This window comes from Pocillopora verrucosa, chromosome 3 (genome assembly GCF_036669915.1).
Source record: "Pocillopora verrucosa isolate sample1 chromosome 3, ASM3666991v2, whole genome shotgun sequence".
Classification (NCBI taxonomy): domain Eukaryota; kingdom Metazoa; phylum Cnidaria; class Anthozoa; order Scleractinia; family Pocilloporidae; genus Pocillopora; species Pocillopora verrucosa.
This window is the reverse complement of record NC_089314.1, coordinates 9019481-9038112: the sequence shown is the minus strand read 5'-3', so window position 1 is coordinate 9038112 and position 18632 is coordinate 9019481. Positions and strand designations below refer to the sequence as shown.

The following is an 18632-nucleotide window of genomic DNA, read 5'->3' as shown; positions in this document are numbered from 1 at the left end:
ACAAAAACGTGGAAGACTAGCTTTAGTTCTAAGCAAGTTCACGAAGCTATCATTAGAGCTTTTATTGCGTCAAAATTAAGTTGCAGAGAAGAAAAAACAGAAATTATCCTCAACAAATAGAATAAATTTTTACTTTTCATAACAAAGGAAAATTCTCAAGTTTAAACCTTGGCTTGAATAAATTTGTTTCTTTCTTGCGGTATAAATCTTCATTATGAATAAATTCAGCGTTATAAATAATTCATTAAAAAATACTCTCTTCGAGAAAACAGCCCACTCTTTCTCTTAAGTGAGACCTCGGTTGCTCACCTCACTTTTAAGCAATTGTGCGCAATCCCTTGTGTAATATAGGCCAAGTTATTGAGTGAAACACTGAACAATTGCTCACGACTCAAATTCCTTTTCTGCAAAGTCCATGTGGGTTCTCTAATTTCCTTTTGGCTCGTGACAATGACTACAAACATGCATGCTAATTCTTTGTTCTTCGCAGTGAATCGTTAGCTCAGCTACTAAGGACTGAGTGCCAACAAGGAAGGGGGATTTTTCGGCTCATGTCATCCCCTTCCAATGCTTTTGCAAAGCAGGCCGCTGAGAACGCCGTAACTTAATGCATTATAAAGAATCACTCCAATCTCCTTCCTGATTTATTGTAATACCTTTAAAAGTAAATTACACTAAGCTCAAAACAATGTTTCTCATTCTGTAACAGCTAAATGCACAAACACTGAACAGAGAGAACAGAAACTCTGGACTATTCCACTGCAGTAAACAGTTTACAAATAGTTCGTCTTACTGCGTGTTTATTCTGATACGAGGCCCACCCTCATAAGATGACCACACATACTTCTACTCTGAGCTACTGGCTCACGTCAACCCTCTTTTAAATCCACTGGTATACGTGCTTTGCAACTTACAATACCGTGCTTCTATCAAGGAGCTCTTCACAAAAAGCTGCTGCAAACGCGTGAGATGGTGGTTGGGCGAGAAATTTTACTTAACAAGTAAAAAAGATGACGTTTATCACTACAGTTTGAGTCCACCTCAGTCGATTACACCGCTCTTGCTATATCGGTCTCAAGGCTTAACGACCCACGAGAGAACGTCCCTGAGCCAGAAGGTCTTCCAAATCACGAGCCGAAGGCGAGTGACTCTCAAACGTCTCGAGTGTCCATCATGTTTGATTAGATAGACAAAGTAGTCACTTGAGTTGAGGAAGATGTCCGCGTTTCTACAAGAACACAAAGTATTGTTTTGGAATATCAGGTCTTAGTTTCCCTTGGATATGAATCGTATTTCTCCCATCTACCTAGCATATAATTCCTTAAAATAGGTTAAGAAAATTTAGTGTTATATCAAGAAATCATTATCAAGCTAGCGCGCAGAACAAGCGTCAATTTGTTTCTGCATTTTTTTCTCTCAGGCGAGCGGAGGCAAACACGCACGAGACACGCAAGAGGAAGGAGCCCCTCCCCTTACCCTCCCCTCCCACTCGCTTCGCGCTTGCCTGCGCTCGCCTAAAAATAAAAAGAGGATTCTACAGGCCACCACCAAGCTAATGAGTTAATTCATTCTCATTACTTGTTTGAAGGATAAAGTTTCCATATTGGAAAAGCTACATGTCAATAATATCTGGGTCAGTCGGCTGAAGTTTTGACAATTTAAGTGACGGTAAGGCCCCTTGGTTGACGGAGGTGGGCTAGTTGATTTCGGGTGAAGCTAATAACTAATGTTAAAGATCTAGGAGTTTTTGGTTTGTCTGTAGGTTGCTCTAAAAACAGTTCGTTTGCTTTCGGTGATTCCCAATAAAATATGTGAGGTATTTTTATCTCTATAAACAAGTTCTCTCGCTCACAGGTCCTCGCAGGAAAAAGTCATTAGAATCTCCCAGAACGCGCAAGGACACTCGACTGAAATGAGGCCGTAACGTTCTTTTTTTTTTTTTCCAATAATGCCGTTTTCCTTGCGAATAAAATGTGCTGTGTAGGATATGCAGGTATACCTTTAATTCGTGCTTTGGTAACCTGGGAGACACTTTGAGGTCACTGTGTCTAACAGTCACTTAGCATCAAAGAAGAGACACAAGACAGGCATTCGAATTCGCTTTTGAAACTTAGAAACTCCTACAATCCGTCAATTTGTATTAATTTTTAGTTACCTGGATACCTAATATTAATGAAGCAAACCATACAGCAAAATTGAAACTTCTTTTCACTGTATACATTTGCAGGCAAAATGGAGTGAGCTCCCTAATAGTGTTACGCTTTCCGTGACGATGATTTCCGCTTTCAGTTTCTAAAATTAGGGGAGCCCCCTAATAATATTGGGAAATTTCCCTTTTGAATATACTTCCTAGGCAAGTATATTTGATAGCTGCAGTGGGATATTTCCAAAGTCTTGCTGTAAAGACTAGTGGGCAAAACTAGACAAGTCGAAAACGCCGAGGTAAGATTTTGGTTGTGGTATATGTGAATAATCTCGCCCTCATGATAACTCAGCGACACAAACGTAGGTGCAGTTACAAATGTCCGCTAGAGCAGATATTTTTTCTTGTTTTGCAGAATCGTTCTTTGAATGAATTGAAGAGTAGGTCAATTTTGTCAGCTCACAATATCTGCGCGGCTTTTAATTTTCTTCAGCATTGCAATTTTACCCACAATATTTTATTTCTCGTCGAAGAGTCATTGTCAAAATTCTCAGACGGCGGAGAAATTGGCTTCGTTAGGTTTACTCAGACCCACAATGCTACATTTAATTTGAACAGGCATAAATCTGGTCGATGAACTTACTCATTGGAAAGAGACCTGAGTTAACATGTCGAGTTTTGTACAAACGATAGATTATCACTCTACATAGTAAATTTCTTATTTAAATGTGATTACATCCCATGCCAGAAGTCACAACGCTGCAAACCTTTTCTACATTCCAAATTTTCTCGATATAAACGGTTGGTTCGATTGTTTGCTCAGTTTCAACGGTTTACTGTGGGTCTAACGTCAGTCAGCTGAAGATATTTGGAGTAACCCGCGCGGTCTGTGGTTGTTAATCGCAGGCGAAGTTTTAAACTTATGGTTTATTTAAGCCTTACACGAAAAGACAGCAAATGATATTGTAACTGATGATTTCCGCTGTGTCTGTTCTCTACTTTGCTTTCATTTAGTGACTCCAAAAATTATTTGTAACTCGTGCATTCTTTGTAGGTGACGTAGAAGCGAGGATTTGGTGATTTTCAAAGGCAAATCGTTTGTAAGACTAGAAAAATCGGTCCAAGGTTTAACTAACAAAAACAAAATGGCTGACTTTGTTTCAATTGCTATGAATCTCTGAAAAAAACATACCCAACTGACATGAAACACAAGAAAGCTATTATTTAAGATTAAACCCAAGCACGATTAGAAAAAAATTATAGATTTGTTTCGAAAGCTCAGAAGCGAATTCAAATTAGAACAATTTATAACAGTGACGTCAAGTTTTCCGCTGTTGTCCCCATTTCACTTATTAGCATTCGACTTCGCATTTGAAACTTAGAAACTCCTACAATCCGTCAATTTGTATTTAATTTCATTTATGCGCTTACCTGATATCAATAAAGCAAACCATACAGCAAAATTGAAACTTCTTTTGACAAGGTACATTTGCAGGCAAATAAAATGAGCTTAATAATAGCGTTACGCTTTTCGTGACAAAGATTTCCGCTTTCAGTTTCTAGAATTAGGGGTGCCCCCTAAAAATGTTGGGAAATTTCCCTTTTGAATATACTTCTACGGCAAGTATATTTTACCAGCTGCAGTGGGATATTTCCAAAGTCTTGCTGTAAAGACTAGCGAAGATAACTAGACAGGTCGGAAACGCCGAGGTAAGATTTTGGTTGTGGTATATGTGGATAATCTTGCCCTCCTTATAACTCAGCGACACAAACGTTTGTGCAGTTACAGATGTCCGCTAGTGTAGATATTTTTTCTTGTTTAGCAGAATCCTTTGAATAAATTCAAAAGTAAGTGAATTCTGTCTGCTCACAATATCAGCGCGGCTTTTAGTTTTCTTTAGCATTGTAATTTTACTCACAATGTTTAATGATCAGCGAAGAGTCACCGTAAAATTCTCAGACGGCGGAGATGTGAAATTGGCTTTGTTAGGTTTATTAAGATCCAGGATGCCACATTAAATTTAAACGAGCATAAACCTGGTCGATGAATTTATTGAAACTTAGTCAGGACTGTTACTCGGAGTGGGGGGCCATCCCATCAGGGGTCCCACAGGGCACAAAACTTGGCCCCTGGTTATTTACTATTATGATAAACGACCTCATCATCCCGGGTACAGACATGTGGAAATATGTCGATGACTCCACTATTTCTGAAACAGTCATGAAGTCTGAGGTCAGCAAAGTCCAACAAGCGGTTGATGAACTCGCGACGCAAGCTTCTGCTGACAAGTTCCAATTAAATGAAACCAAGTGCAAGGAACTGCGCATAACATTCAGTCACTCTAGAAAGAACTTTGATCCAATTAAGGTTAATGATCAGGACTTAGAGTGTGTAGAGCAAGCAAAGATCTTAGGTTTGCAGATATCTTGCGATCTTACGTGGAATAATCACGTATCCGAAGTTGTAAAGAAAGTAAACAAGCGCCTGTATTTTTTGCGTCAGCTTAAGCGTGCACAAGTCAAGTCAGAGGAACTTTTGCTCTTCTATTTGACTTGTATTAGGCCTGTCACTGAATATGCATGCCCTGTTTATCATCATAGCCTCCCGCAATACCTTTCAGTAGATCTTGAGAGATGTCAAAGGCGAGCTTTACGTATTATCTATCCAGATTGTTCGTACAATGAGGCGCTTCTTTTGACTGGTCTAGTTCCCTTACACAACCGCCGCGAGTTCTTATGTGATAAGCTTTTTAATTCCATCCTGTCTAATCCCTCGCACAAGCTCTATAGCTTACTACCTCCCAAAAATGAGTGCGAAGTCAATTTAAGGAGTCAGCACTCTTTTACTACACGGCGCCTCCACACCATTCGTACTCGAAATAGTTTTATCCATCACTATGTCCATAAAGCAATGATGTAATATTGTTTTTCTCTTAATTATATATTTTTTTCTTTTTAATTAGTTCTTCTTAGCCATGTATTTTTTGTAGTATATATTTTATTGTAAATCAAACGTAATTCAGCCTGTGGCTGCAAGGTTCTTGATAATAAACTATCTATCTATCTATCTATCTATCTATTGAAAAGAGATCTGAGTTAACATGGCGAGGATTGTACAGACGATAGATTATCACTTTATAGGGTAAAGTTCTTATTTAAATGTAATTATATCCCATAACGCTCCAAATCTTCATTCCAAACTTCCCTGCATAAATGGTTGGTTTGATTGTTCGCTCATATTCAACCGTTTACTGTGGATATTTGCATAGTCTTGAAACGGAACTCTTGCTGTGAGTTTAGTATATCAGCTTTTCTCTTGGACTCTTTGTGAAGGCTATTAAAGAAAAAAAAAATTGAAAATAAAGTCGGAAACGCTGAGGTAAGATTTTGGTTATTGTATATGTAATTAAATGATTTTGCCGTCTCGATAGCTCGGCAACGCAAACGTAGGTGCCTCTAGGCAAGTCCATAGATGCAGTGAGATATTTCTAGAATCCTGCATGTAGTTAACTAAAAAAGGAACTCGGGAACTCCGGGGTAAGATTTTGGCTGCAGTATGAGGACTAGCAGATGTGATTAAACTCGCCCTCCCGAAAACTTGGCGACATATACGTAGTTGCAGTTACAGATGTCCGCAAATTTATAATATTACCTCATTTAGCAAACCTCTCTTTCATTGAAGACCATAAAAATAGTGGAATTCTGTCAGTTTACAATCTTGGGGCGGCCTTTAATTTTGTTTAGCAGTGTAGGTTTACACAGAATTTTAATTATTCGGTGAAGAGTCGAGGACATTGATCTCATTCATAACTGTGCCCCGGTCAGGATACATTTTAATTTACGCATGCAGGGTCACATTTACCGCAATCGTCTTTAGGGCGAGGAAAACTGTAGATGAATGGCAAGTTTAGTTACATCTCTTTTCACCAGTCCTAATACATCAAAGCAGGTGTTCATTGCACCTTTACCTACGTAAATCGTTGGATACATCGTCCGCTGATATTTCACGGATTATCGTGGATCTGACACAATAAACAGTTCTAAATACTGGTAATTTAGTGTTAGCAACTGAGTTGAAAACGTAAATTGGCCACCGTAAAAAGTAAAAAAGCTGACGTTTCGAGCGTTAGCCCTTCGTCAATTGCTCTGACGAAGGGCTAACGCTCGAAACGTCCGCTTTTTTACTTTTTATGGTGGCCAATTTACGTCTTCAACTCAGTTGTTAACACTAAATTACCTGCTATACTCTCCCACCGACGCAGCACCACAGTTTCTTCAGAAACTTATACCCCCTTAGTTCTAAATGCTGTTGGAGTATTTTTTGTTCACCAAAACTGACAGTTAGATTTTTCATTTGGGTAGAATTAAAGAAAAACCGCCAGTATTGACACATTGTCGTTCATTTTCTGTCAGCGAAACCAAGCTGTAAAGTTTCCCTTGCCAATATCACAGAAATAACTCTAAGCTAGTCGTCCATTGGACCAAAATAAAATTTGCGTTTGCATTTTATTTAACTAAATTCAGAAAACCTGGGCAATAAGCTTTCTGAGGCGAAATTTCCAAATACCTGGATGATAAACCTTAGTAGTTTTTTTTGTGGAGGAATGCGTGACGTCATGAGTTCCGGTTTCGGTTTCTAATGAAGGGGAACCCCCTTTTCGCAACTTTCGGGGAAATTTCCCAGTAACGCTTGACATCTTCAATAAACTTCCGCAGCGTATGAGAAGCCCACTATAGTAGTGCTCGAAAATGGGTCTTTTTTTAGGAAAGTTTCATTGTGGACACGGCATGTTCCTTTTACTCAGGCTTTTATAAGAACACTTTTGATTACCACGTGGTTCAACTTGAAAGACAAGGATCTAGTTGTAGCGAAAGTGTTTATTACCTTCGAATTCAGATAATCTTTAAACATCGTCGCAAATAAAGCTGTTCACGCATTTATCTTTGAGCGATTCCAGTAACATGTGTTAAATTAGCCCAAGTTTTTCTCAGAGGTTTTTTGAAGTACATATTCTTCTGTACTATAATTATATTCCGGATTTGAGCGATGGTGTCAATTGAGTGAATTCGCTGTTGACCTACATTTAACCTTGCTCAAAAGATCCCTAGGATAAACACTTGACGTCGCCTGGTCTGCGTTTGGATGTTAGTTTAGGGAGCCTTCAAGCCCCGAGGTATACCGCTTTTGCACTTAAGAGGTGATAATTCCCAATGCGCCGATCCACTTACGCTCTTGTATATGTAGCTGTAGTACAGGGAGGAGAGGAGTTAAATTTGATTAAATTTCAAACTAAATTAACCCCCAATTACAGCGCGACTTGATGTCTTTTGATAGACCCATAGTACACGGGATGACGTCCCTTGAAATCCTCTTTGCGAAAATGGTTAAAGAGTCAATCTTTCCAAATAAGGCTTTGTCAGGAAGCGAATCTTGTGATCTTTTTCTTTTTCCGGTTGAAAAGTTATCTACGTGCAACCGAAGTTCACTTGACAAACTCTCGGTACCAATGGGCGCACACGCACGCATAGCGTGTGCTATGGCGAACCTTAGAAACTGGGTTAGAAACATTTACTTTACTTAACCTGTTTTCAAACATTTCGAACATTATGACTGATGTCGTTAGCTCTTTACACTTTTGTTGACCCCTTAAAAATGTTATTCTGTCTCCAAGTATTGAGTCTTGTGCTTTTACAATCATATTTCTCAACCATTGGCCTGATTGTGGCTCATTAGTTTTGCTGTTAAGGACTAAAATAGCGTGTTTTTTCCTTTAGGTTGACAGGTCATGTGACTTATCTAACGCTAGTGCGTCAAGTTCGTTCAGTTCACTCTGAATAACAGAGGTTTGTTGTGGTTCATAATCCATGTTACCAACCCTGCGATAATAGCCCTAATTCACCGAATGAACCCCTCCCTCTCTTACTCTTTAGGAGTTTCATTTTCAGTGAAAGCCTTGACGTTTCTTTCCGCAACTATTGTGGAATCCGGTCCTGATTGTTTTCACCCATTTATATCATTATCAGAAAAATAATTATGAAAAATCAACAAATGACGGGTGAACAAAGTAATGATTATGTTGAATTTTCGGCTGAAAGAGCCATTGATGTTGAAAGCCGTCCTTATCGATTTACAACCAAAGCCTGTAAGATTGTGCCCAAAATTGATATTAAGTTTTAGAGTAATTGGTTCTCTTTCAGTGATGGCGGAAGGTGGTAAGGTGAATGTTGAAGATGGGAAATCTACAGAAGGTAAGAGGGAAAAACAGTTTAATTACAGTCAACCTTCTGTTTGGAAAATGTCACATGATCATCACTTCCAGTTTGGGGCTTGATTGACAAAATACATTATTTGACAGTTTTTCTCATGCATGATGATAAATAAAAGTAAAACCACAAGGGAAATACTCGTGAAAGGTTTTGTTTTTTAAGGGTAATGGTCTCACCATAAACGTGATGCTTTCTTTTCCAGTTGCAGAGGAACGTCAGGTCAGATCCATTGACTTAAAATTGAATTTAGCTGATGATATTCAAGCAGGTGAGGAAGGTAGTCTTACAAGTCATAGTCACAACGTGAATTTATGGTCTGATTTATTATCATGTTTCAGATGCCAACTTTTGAGTTAAAGGGAAACTCAGTTCCACGCCAAAACTCTTCTACTGAGAGAAAAATTTGGAAGTATGAAATTATGAACTGCCTGACCTAACCCAACTTTTAGGATAGCGTATTTCTCAGACTATATGAAACATTGAATGTGATCTCGTAAGGAACATAAAAGCAAAACAAAACGAAACAAAAACTTCGAAAAACTATTGAACCTTCGGGTTCCTAACGTTATGAAAAGGGACCACCAGAGCAATTTTTTTTACAATTTGTCCCCAGTACCTCTCTCCAGGTAAATCAGTTCCTCTTTATCCACTTTTCTGTTGTCCATCTTCAGATCTCTATCGTTCTTCCTCTCACTCCCACCTCGATTAGAGTCCAGCACCTGACGTTTTTGCTGATTTTGTCGATAAGATCAACATACATCTGTTCGTTAAACTCGTTAATCAGTGTTTAATAACACTGTCGGTACCGTAGCGTGTGATTGGAAATCTTCTTTAAACGGCGTACTTTTTCACAATCTTATTTCGCCACTTCTAGATCTTAATTTTAGTTTTGATGGGAAAGATATATCAAACACTGGAGATAGAGTTTGAGTATTTTTCCAAATACCACGATACGCGTTGTTTTGAATTAACTTATCAGTATTTGTCAATATTGGCAAATGTTGCAGCGTATGTGATTTTTTACATCTCAGCTGGTTTGGTACATTTTAGGTTTGAAACTGTTCAGTGGTTGAACAATCGCGCCACAGTGATTCGAGACCGACAGAGAGATCAGAAAGATCCTTATCCACCATATACTTGTCTGATTATTTTTCTCTCGTTATAGACGTTCTGGCCGTTTCACCGTCCGATGGTACATCGCAATTTGATGATGCAACCTTAAAAGGTAACAATAACAACCAAAAAAGAGAGGCACACAAAAGGACCTGTACCGCCTAGTCATCATGTAACAGGAAAAATGCAAATATATTTTGCAAGTCAACAAAATGACTTCAACGTTTGACAGCCAATTCAGAATGCTGCTCTCCTAGATATTTTACACATCTGTTTATGTCAGGCTACTATTCTGTGCATCCCTATTCAGTTATGTTCTATATCATGGATGTTTTTTACTTTCCTGTTAGCGATGGCGGAGGTGTACTTGAAAGAAGGCGATAACGAGCACAGGAAAGGGGAAACCAACAATGCAATACACTTTTACTCGGAGGGACTGCAAGTGTTGTGCAAAGATATCGAGCTAAACGCCAAACTCTATAGCAGCAGAGCAGCGGCTCAGCTCCTTTTGGGTAATAACTGATCGATCATGATTAACCAATTTTGTATTCATTTTGATAGGGATTCATTACAATCATTTACAGTTCGAATCGAGTGCGTGAAGGAAATCTTTTGTTGCGTTTGCAGCAATCTCAGTCAAAGGCTCAATGCACGGCCCCGTCACCAACGTCACGCGTTCTGGCCAATTTTCTATTCGTCCGCTAGCGAATTAAAGATGAGATAAAACCCGACACTAAAAATTGTGAACCTCAAACTAGCCAATCGGATATAAGAAAAACAGGTCGAAAACAAACAGACCGAAATTCAGATGCTCTTGCAAGACTTTTTCGCTAATTTGGCAACTTATCAAGCACTGAAAAAACATTATTAGCTGCTGTGTATAAAGTAGACTCCAATTCTGAAAGTTGAGAATTCACATGAAATTATTTTGTTAGGAAATTTTCGAGAAGCCTTGGATGATGCTACAGTGTCTGTTCAATTGGCACCGACTTCCATTGAAGCAATAGAAATCGGTAAGTTCTATGCATTTCCTGAGACATACAGGAATTGTCTCCGAGAATGACCGAAAGGTTGGACTTCTGACCAGTTGACCATTCAGGCAAACAGCTTGTACTGGGGTGCAACATTGTCTGATCTTCTTAATTTAATTTAATCGTTATGGCTCAATTTCGACTTTCCGTTATACAGACCTTCTTCCAAAAGCAGAATGAAAATTCCAAATTTTTCATTTTGAAAAGTAATTCTCCTACTCTTAAATTGTTTTAAATTAAGTTGTAAGTTCTGACAGTTTAATAAAAAAAAGCTGCTGTACCATCACATTTATTATTTAAACAGCGATGTTTTAAAAGGATTTCCAGGCGTGGATAATGCCCTAACAGCACACGTGTAAAATTGCGAGAAGCCTTATTGCCCACGCACTTTGACTTTTTTCGGGCATCGAGGATCTTTTTTTTTTTTTTTCATTCATTGATGAAGTCGACTTTTATTGTCAATAAAGACTATCATGTTTATATAACAAACAAAATAATAGGTGGTTGCTCGTAGATATGAAACTTCTCCTCGAGTGTTCAACCCGACATCCCCACCTCTTCCCCTGTTTTCTCTCATAGGCTATCGCGTTGACCCCTCGGAGAGAAATTCTATATCTACGCGTACCCATGTACAACTCTCATTTTTTTCACCAGTCTGCACATTATACTCTGTCTCGAGTCTGGTAAATTTCCTTTGATTGCGAGACATCAATAAAGTTGAGATTTGTAAGATCAAAATAGAAGTTCAAGTTGAGGTGTTTTAGTATCCGCAATGGGAAAAATGATCTTCCTTAATACAATTTTTTTCAATTTATTTTAGGGGCCAGTGCATGCGTACAGCAACACCTGTATCAAGAAGGCATTACCTGGTGTCAGAAAGGATTGGCAGTATCCTTTGACGAATGTAGAAAAAGCCAATATTGCGTTGGAGATTCCTTTCATTTAATTACTCATGTTTAAAAGCGAAAAGTAATCGGTTCCCATATGCTGTTAACTCTAATAAATAAACGAATTCAAGAAACCGGGCGACCTGTCATGAAGACGGCAACAACAACAGAAATCATCTTAAACAGTACTGGGTTCAAACGTTTACATGAATAATACCCTTAATTATATCAGCTCTTACCATAATACACAGTGGGTGCCAAACAACTCCAAATTCCTATCGAACCTTAATCCTAAAGTCAAAGCTCTGTGATTTCTTTTCTCTCATGTCCTATCACTGGTATTAAAACCTTATTGCTTGCATCGCTGGCAATGTCATTGCCAGCTCCAGTCACCGGAAGAGTGAGGAGTCAGGCGCAAGTTTACATATAAGCTTCTATATTCATCAACACAACTGATCTAGGCCATGAGAATTTACGGCACAATTTTTGTCTAACCTCCTATTCCACTTTGGGCAAAAATATACCTGTACTTCTGGGTTGTCGGCTTATAAACCCTAGTTTAACCCTTTAATGTGATGCCTGAGTAAAATGAAGGAATTGAAGAGTAGTTCACAGACACGGAGAGTTTTTTAAACTCACCCATTCAGGTAAAGGATTTGTCTAATAGGGCTTACATTGAATAGATGTAAATGTGCGGCTGACTCCAAACACTCGTATTGTACCAGCGGTGGCGGTGACAGTTGTTGGTATCAGTGTTGAGAGTTGCTTACGAAATGGCATAGGCAGTGAAAAGTTGTCCTTGAGGTTGCACTAGCGATCACAATGGGAATATAGTAATAGTGCTTCTTGCGCTGGCAGTGGTGCTAGAAGTGGTGGTGATGTTGGCGATGGTGGTGCCAATTAGTGCCACTGCCGCCGCTGCTACTTCTGCCAATTTTCATTTCACCGGAGTGAATGCTGCCATGAATCGGGTTGGGTTTGAAATTTTAGTGTAAACAGAACTGACCCAAAACTCTTTAGAAGGCAAATTATTTGACTTGACCCTTTGAAGATTAACAATAACAATAAGAAGTCACTTGATTTGTGGACCGAGTGTGATAATCAACCAACTGATGCAACAGATGAAACGAGAGTTAATAAGGAGATTAATACTAACCGTGACAAAAAAAAAGCAAAAATCGAGGTAAGAGAATGTTTACGGCTTTAAAATTCAATGAAAATTAAGAGGTAACACGGAGAGGGACGGTCGTATGGAAGAGCGATAGATATACTTAAGAAGGTGGTTGTTATGTTTGTGATACCTAGATTATGTCTGAAATCTAAGACGGTTGAGCAGTTGTGTTTCACAGAGGTCGTAAGCTGTGCGCTGTTCATATTGTTTATTGACTATTCGTTATTATTGAATCTATTTACTCAATTTTCGTAAACTCTGAAGGTAAGTGTTTGGCTAACTTCAAAGATATTATCATTTGTAAACCTAAAACAACGTCCACTGGGTCAAGGCAGTTTACATTTCATTGATGAAAAGGCTCAAGGACAAATGTTCGCAGTCCACACTCGGTTGGCTTGGTTGGATAAATTGAGTAGCACCGTAGGCAAGTCTGGTTCAAATGATAAGCGATCAAGAAACGTAATGAAGGATAAGTAAGCCAAGGGGTAAAAATGCATATAAACGATTTAAATACTTATAACTTCAAACCTTAGGATATACATATCAACGAGCAGCTACCTCAAGAAGCTGTTCAAAAGATCTTCCTCTATGCGAACAATTTGCGTTTTTCTATTGGAGTAGGAGACAAAGCTGGAGAGGGAAAGAGTTACGGAAATCTCGGCAATGCTTATGATAGCCTAGGAGATTTCATAAGAGCCATCCAGTATCATGAAAGTCATCTGAAAATTGCTAAAGAAGTGGGAGACAAGGCTGGAGAAGGAATCTGCTACTGCAATCTCGGCAATGCTTATCATAGCCAAGGAGATTTCGAGAGAGCCATCCAGTATCATGAAAGTCATCTAAAAATTGCCAAAAGAGTGGGAGACAAGGCTGGAGAGGGAAAGAGTTACTGCGATCTCGGCAATGCTTATCATAGCCTAGGAGATTTCGAAAGAGCCATCCAGTATCATGAAAGTGATCTGAAAATTGCCAAAGAAGTGGGAGACAAGGCTGGAGAGGGAAAGAGTTACGGAAATCTCGGCAATGCTTATCATAGCCAAGGAGATTTCGAGAGAGCCATCCAGTATCATGAAAGTGATCTGAAAATTGCCAAAGAAGTGGGAGACAAGGCTGGAGAGGGAATCTGCTACTGCAATCTCGGCAATGCTTATGATAGCCTAGGAGATTTCAAAAAAGCCATCCAGTATCATGAAGGTGATCTGAAAATTGCCAAAGAATTGGGAGACAAGGTTAAAGAGAGATAGAGTTATGGAAATCTCGGCAATGCTTATGATAGCCTAGGAGATTTCGAGAGAGCCATCCAGTATCATGAAAGTGATCTGAAAATTGCCAAAGAAGTGGGAGACAAGGCTGGAGAGGGAAATAGTTACGGAAATCTCGGCAATGCTTATCATAGCCTGGGAGATTTCGAGAGAGCCATCCAGTATCATGAAAGTCATCTGAAAATTGCCAAAGAAGTGGGAGACAAGGATGGAGAGGGAAAGAGTTACTGCAATCTCGGCAATGCTTATCATAGCCTAGGAGAGTTCGAGAGAGCCATCTAGTATCATGAAAGTGATCTGAAAATTGCCAAAGAAGTGGGAGACAAGGCTGGAGAGGGAAAGAGTTACGGAAATCTCGGCAATGCTTATCATAGCCTAGGAGATTTTGAGAGAGCCATCCAATATCATGAAAGTCATCTGAAAATTGCCAAAGAAGTGGGAGACAAGGCTGGGGAGGGAAAGAGTTACTGCAATCTCGGCAATGCTTATCATAGCCTAGGAGAGTTCGAGAGAGCCATCCAGTATCATGAAAGTGATCTGAAAATTGCCAAAGAAGTGGGAGACAAGGCTGGAGAGGGAAAGAGTTACTGCAATCTCGGCAATGCTTATGATAGCCTAGGAGATTTCGAGAGAGCCATCCAGTATCATGAAAGTGATCTGAAAATTGCCAAAGAAGTGGGAGACAAGGCTGGAGAGGGAAAGAGTTACTGCAATCTCGGCAATACTTATGATAGCCTAGGAGATTTCGAGAAAGCCATCCAGTGTCATGAAAGTGATCTGAAAATTGCCAAAGAAGTGGGAGACAAGGCTGGAGAGGGAAAGAGTAACGGAAATCTCGGCATTGCTTATGATAGCCTAGGAGATTTCGAGAGAGCCATCCAGTATCATGAAAGTCATCTGAAAATTGACAAAGAAGTGGGAGACAAGGCTGGAGAGGGAAAGAGTTACTGCCATCTCGGCAATGTTTATCATAGCCTAGGAGAGTTCGAGAGAGCCATCCAGTATCATGAAAGTCATCTGAAAATTGCCAAAGAAGTGGGAGACAAGGCTGGAGAGGGAACCAGCTACGGTAATCTGGCCAATGTTTATTGGGGGTTGGGAGATCTAGAAAGAGCTGTTAACCTATGTCGTTCTTGTGTGATAATTTTTGATGCCATCCGAGCCAATCTGCGGTTCAGAGATGATTGCAAGATTAGCTTCCGCGACATGCAAAGAAACGCATATACTTGTTTGTGGCGTCTTCAATTAGAACAAAATCAAATTTTGGATGCCTTTCTATCTGCTGAACAAGGACGTGCACAGGCTCTTAATGATCTGATTTGTCTTACATATGGGTTAAAAGAAATACAACCTCGGCCTCACACCCTAAGGAATTTTGATTTTGACGTTCTTGTAAGCGGTGCTGTTTCAAATACAGTTTTTATGGCTGTAGATAATAAGGAACGCAAGATATTCTACTGGTTTATTAACAGCTTTCAAGATATTCAATTGAGAAGTATTGAAATAAGTAATTATGGCTCGTTCGAAGATGTCAATACCTTTATTGGAAGCTTAATGAACACAGCATCAAGAGAGTTTAAAAGAGGTGTTATTAAATGCGAAGATCGCTCTCTTGATGAGCCCTGTACTGACGAATTGGTGAAGAAAAGGTCAGGTCATGCTTATTTCTCTACTGAATGCTCACCGAAAACTGCTTTACGGATTTTGTATGATGTTATCATTGAGCCGATTGGTGATCTCGTCAATGGAAGTGAACTTATCTTTGTTCCCGAGAGTTCATTGTGGTCAGTCCCTTTTGCTGCATTGATGGATTTCGAGTCAAATTATTTGTGTGACTCTTTCCGAGTGCGATCGATTCCGTCCCTGACTACTTTGAAGTTGATAAACGATCACCCCGATGACTTTCACAATGAGAAAAGTGTTCTCCTCGTGGGTGATCCATGTTTGGAGGGGGTTCTTTTCGAGAAGAGGACGCTCGATCCACTGCCATGTGCCAGAGAAGAAGTAGTGATCATCGGGAGAATTCTTTGATCTGTCCTTCCATCCCTGGTGTTATGTCCTCACTTGGCAAAGGTGTCATCGTAGCTATAGCAGAAAGGGGCATGGCGGATTGAGGTACCGGATAGTAGGATTTGTCATGCGTGTAGTACTTTGCTTCCCATCTAGATGTGCGCTTCAGAGATTCCTTGCAAATTGTTCCAAAATCCTGGGCATATGTGAGTACCGTAAATGTCTCGTGTTTAAGGTGCGAAACAGCGTGCAAATTTTCCACTTCTGTTGTGAGCAACGTTTCGAGCAGTAGATCATCTACAAATTGGGGGTTAATGTCCATCACGCTCTTGTATAGCCTTTCTATGCCCTTTTTAAGCAAAGACACAGATACTTGCGTCTTCTGTGATACAGTTCCCTGTGGACCATTGGTTGGAGACGTCTCGCTCAACTGGTAGCGTTCTTTCACCTTACTCACAGTGTCTTTTACATAGCTGTCAATCTTTGTCACGTTCTCTTTTACTTGTTTCAAGGACACTCCGTCTGGTTTCATACCCTTAGAACGAATTCCAAAGGTATCGTAAAGGGAGCCAAGAATCCCCAGAAAAGATACCATTTCTGAGAGGCTCGTCACTATCTTCAGTTTTCCAGCGGAAACATCTGTAACAAACAAGTTCTTGTCTACAGAGCATATCCCTTCGATTTGTTTGAATGAGCATGAGTCTTGTGTCTCATCTAACTTTTTAAGATCTTCTTCCCTACCTGAGAAGATTGAGAATTTACAAATTTTTTGTTGTTTTCTGTGTTTTCAGCCATGATTTGGGCTTTAAAAATAGCTCCACGGTTTCTTTTACCAACGCTACAAGAAGATGGCGCGAACATTGGTTGTCTTGGTTTATTTTTAAAAATACATTTTAGCCCGGCAAATTCTTTATTTTAGCACGCAAAATGCGCCACAATGCCCATCAAAGTGATAATAATACAGTTTTTAGCCGGAATTTAAAAGAAACTATCTTTACATAGCAAACGCACCAAGTGAGCGTTTTTCGTTGTATAAACAAGGCAGTGTTTATAAACAAGGAATACCGCAGAATTTCCAAAGTAGCGAAATTTATGACTTTTGAAAATCAGGTAAACGAACTACAAGTGCTAATTCAGCCCTACCATCCTGAAACTTTTGAAGGTCTCCTTGTTGCCTTTCGTTTCTCTCGATGTCACCTCCTTCAGTCATGATCCTCTTTGCCAGATTTTCATCTTCTTTTGCTTCTTCTCGTGATTTCCGTTTCCTTCTCACTTTTGACGCGTCACCTTTCTTCTCAGTGTCGTTCATTGACTTCTGCTTGCTTTTATCAGATGTAGCCGGCGCCTTCAGCAACACTACTGGCTTTCCGGTCCAGTTTGTGACCTCTTGGATAATGTGTACTAAAATATTAAATACCGTGTGTTTTAAGTTTTCTCTTTAGTAGGCTTTTGAGAAACTTACACAGTTCTTATCAGCAAATGCTCGTCAAGATGTATAAAACGTGCACATCGAGCGAAATCTCTCGTGCGTAGCTTCCCTCGAGGAGAGAATTGAATATTATTTGAACGTCTGGTTTTCAGAAACGAATAAATTTAAGGGCGTGTATAAATAAACGGGGTCTTTAATATGTTAAGCTACACTGTTGTTCATTCACCAATTAATCAGAAAGAAGCTTATAAACTGATTTACTCGCTACTTCTTTGTAGAGATTTTTCTTCTCAATTTTCGCATTCAAATGGACGGTGAAAAAGAAAAAAAAAACATTCCGCTCCACAAAACAACAAACAAAAAACGGTGGAACCAGAGTTTAACCACATTAATATTTGAGCTTAATATTTAACTACAGAACTAAAGTGATTCATCAAACTCCGCTGCACGCGTTCCACACTTACCGTTGAGCTCACTGCTACTTTCATCCGATATTGAATTTGGAAGTTCAAGCTGCCATTGCCCATCCGTCACAATTGCAAAATTTTCGCATTTGCCTGCAGGCGATTTCGCCAGGCGAAATAACTTTAACGAAAATCCGCCAATTCCATATTGATGTGCCTGCTCCTTTAGTCCTAAAAACTCCGTAAGATGTTTTTTTAGTTCAGATACTCCTCTATGAGCTTCTTTGTCTACTGGGACCCTGCTTCGATGACGTTCGATGGCGACTTCTTCACCTTTTCGAAAAAAACCCACGATGACTTTAGCAATCCCAGTCATGACCCGACCGCATGAACAAACAACGAGCAATAAAAAGACAACAGCAGGGCGTCTTGTCGGCTCGATTGTGATGCGCTGTTCTTGAAATGAGACAGCATGGCGTCTTGTCAGCCCCATTACGAGCCGCTGTTCTAGAAATGAGCCCACGCTGCTCACCGAAGAGAAGGATCCCGTGGATTTAAAGTAATTTGAAGACAAGAAATTCTATAATTCGGCTAAATTTGGAATTAATGTGGTTTCGTCGGGTGAAGAAGGATTTTCTGAGCTAGAAATCATCAAAATGCTGTTCTTTCTGAATACAAACATCCCTATCACGTCTGACCATGTCGGTTGTCGGTTAGAATTTATTTGTCGCTAGTCGGTAATTTTTTCCCCGTTTCGTCGGTAGTCAGTAATTTTTTACGCCCTTTGTCGCTAGTCGGTTAACCCCATTCACACCCTCTTTCATTTTCATTGTAAAATTGAATTTATTTTTAAGTTGCAATTTCCTTTGTCGGTTAATAATAGCACCAAGGGAGTTTCTATGCAAACTGAATGTT

General features: G+C 39.6%; 1 protein-coding gene, 1 long non-coding RNA gene and 1 pseudogene across 2 annotated transcripts; 1 reads left to right on the top strand and 2 right to left on the bottom strand.

Annotated features, from left to right (window-relative positions):
- Positions 1-631: 631 nt before the first annotated feature.
- Positions 632-3665, bottom strand: LOC136279795 (uncharacterized). The gene is made up of 2 exons (XR_010717002.1): positions 3575-3665; positions 632-1228 (listed from the first exon to the last, which is right to left on the bottom strand). It is a non-coding gene; the product is annotated as an uncharacterized lncRNA (long non-coding RNA).
- On the top strand, positions 2453-16094 carry LOC131791292 (tetratricopeptide repeat protein 28-like; annotated as a pseudogene).
- A 333-nt stretch (positions 16095-16427) lies between these two features.
- LOC131790211 (uncharacterized) lies at positions 16428-18093 on the bottom strand. The gene is made up of 2 exons (XM_066164029.1): positions 17778-18093; positions 16428-17285 (listed from the first exon to the last, which is right to left on the bottom strand). Exons 1-2 carry the CDS (start codon positions 18091-18093, stop codon positions 16975-16977), a joined length of 627 nt encoding a protein of 208 aa, XP_066020126.1. The 3' UTR covers positions 16428-16974.
- Positions 18094-18632: the final 539 nt, after the last annotated feature.

Bases quoted from the DNA above. Each gene is read 5' to 3' on its own strand.
- LOC131790211 (XM_066164029.1), bottom strand. From the start codon at position 18,093: ATGACTGGGATTGCTAAAGTCATCGTGGGTTTTTTTCGAAAAGGTGAA. The intron at 17,286-17,777 runs GTAAGTGTGGAA...TTAATATTTTAG, and splicing joins AAGTAGCAGTGAGCTCAACG to TACACATTATCCAAGAGGTC.